We start from the raw sequence: 1,504 nt of genomic DNA, 5'->3' as shown, positions 1-1,504 counted from the left end.
ACCGACCTCTCTGGTCATGAGGCCCAGGGTCTCCTCTGGATACAGCTCAACGATCTGGAGGAGTCTGGGGAACTTCAGCCTGGCCTCGCTGGAGTGTAACTTCAGAGCTTTCAGCATTTTGTCCACCACGAGGGCCGGATACGTGCGCAGTTCTGCAGCGTCCAGGACTACCGGGGACAGGAGAGGAGAGACGTGGTCACTACCCACACACAGACACGAGTGGCATACTCAGCGCTGGCTGCTCTCCCCCGGGCTTCCTTTCTAACAACTACTGCAGCTCAGCAGACGGTCTCGGACTGCATGTAAGAGCTCCTCTCTGGGACTTCCCTGGTGGCGCAGTGGTTGAGAGTCTGCCTGCTGATGCAGGGGACACAGGTTCGTGTGGTCCAGGAAGATCCCACATGCCACGGAGCGGCTGGGCCCGTGAGCCTGAGCTCCGCAACGGAAGAGGCTGCAACAGTGAGAGGCCCGTGTACCGCAAAAAAAAAAAAAAGAGCTCCTCTCTGACGCTGACCTCTGCTACCGGGTGAAGTAGTTTGCTTCCTGGGCTGGAACACGAGGGGTGGCCACAGGAGCTGGTCAGACACGCGCCAGGGAAGCAGACGGAGGGAGGGACGGAGACGCCCAACTCCGGTCCCACACCGGCTGTGGGGCATGGCCATGTCACAGCCTCTTAAACAGACAAGCCGTCTCTTAGAACACATGCCACTGAAAAACACACAGGAGAGCACAGGACCCGCAAGACCCTATATCTCCGGCGGGCACGCGCGGGGCTCACCGGGGGGGCCCTCCTCCTGCTTGCGGAGCCGCTGGTCACAGAACTCCACCAGCGCCAGGTAAGCCGCCACCAGCCCGCATGCAGGCTCCTGGCCCCGCGCCGAGCACCCGGCCTCCTCCTGTGCTGCCGTCCGCACGGCCTCAGAAAGGTAGTGGAACGCTCTCTGGTACAGGCCTGCCGCAACCTGGAATGCAGAGACCCCGGCAGGCTGTGAGCGAGACCAAGCTTCCTGAAGACCCTGCCCCCCTGGGACCCGTCAGCCACCGGTAAACAGAAAGCCACTCGAGGGCAGAGCCAGGTCTGCCTGGACTGGGAAAGAGACGCCGGCCCTACGCCATCTCGGCGCCTGAACACCAACACGCGGGGCGTGGCTCAGGAAGGGCTGGAGGCTGGGGACACAAGTGGCGCGGGGAGCACGTGGGAACTCACAAACACACAGAACCACCTGAGCAGTGCCAACAGAGCAGGTGCTACACAAAAAAGCAGAAAAGCTGATTCTGCCCATAAGCTAGCGGGGCATCTGAATGGTGGCCAGTGGTGAGATTCCACTAACGAGATTCACGGGAGAACCGTCCACATCAAGCCAACACAGACTTCTCGCTATTAACACTAAAAGAAGGGTGTCGTTCAAATAAACAGGAAACACGGGGAGTAGGTCATTTTTCCAATAAGAAACCTGACTGCGTGTAACTGTCGAATGTGTCTTGAAAACACAAAGCGAGACGT

The 1,504-nt window shown here is 59.5% G+C and overlaps 1 protein-coding gene across 6 annotated transcripts in view; it reads right to left on the bottom strand.

Annotated features, from left to right (window-relative positions):
- PRKDC (protein kinase, DNA-activated, catalytic subunit) overlaps window positions 1-1,504 on the bottom strand; it is a 150,435-nt gene that overhangs the window by 15,900 nt on the left and 133,031 nt on the right. For 5 of the 6 annotated variants that reach the window (XM_027128143.1, XM_027128144.1, XM_027128145.1 and 2 more), the window contains 2 exons: window positions 779-962; window positions 7-167 (listed from right to left, as the gene is read on the bottom strand). In XM_027128143.1, the coding sequence (XP_026983944.1) occupies window positions 7-167; window positions 779-962 (345 nt within the window). Of the gene's footprint in view, window positions 1-6; window positions 168-778; window positions 963-1,504 lie in introns of those variants that run through there. The other variant, XM_027128148.1, reaches the window with a different exon arrangement.

Source organism: Aethalodelphis obliquidens, unplaced genomic scaffold (assembly GCF_003676395.1).
Source record: "Aethalodelphis obliquidens isolate GAN/ISIS:26980383/991018 unplaced genomic scaffold, ASM367639v1 scaffold33, whole genome shotgun sequence".
NCBI lineage: Eukaryota > Metazoa > Chordata > Mammalia > Artiodactyla > Delphinidae > Aethalodelphis > Aethalodelphis obliquidens.
The sequence above is the reverse complement of the archived record's forward strand: the minus strand, read 5'-3'. Positions and strand labels throughout refer to the sequence as shown.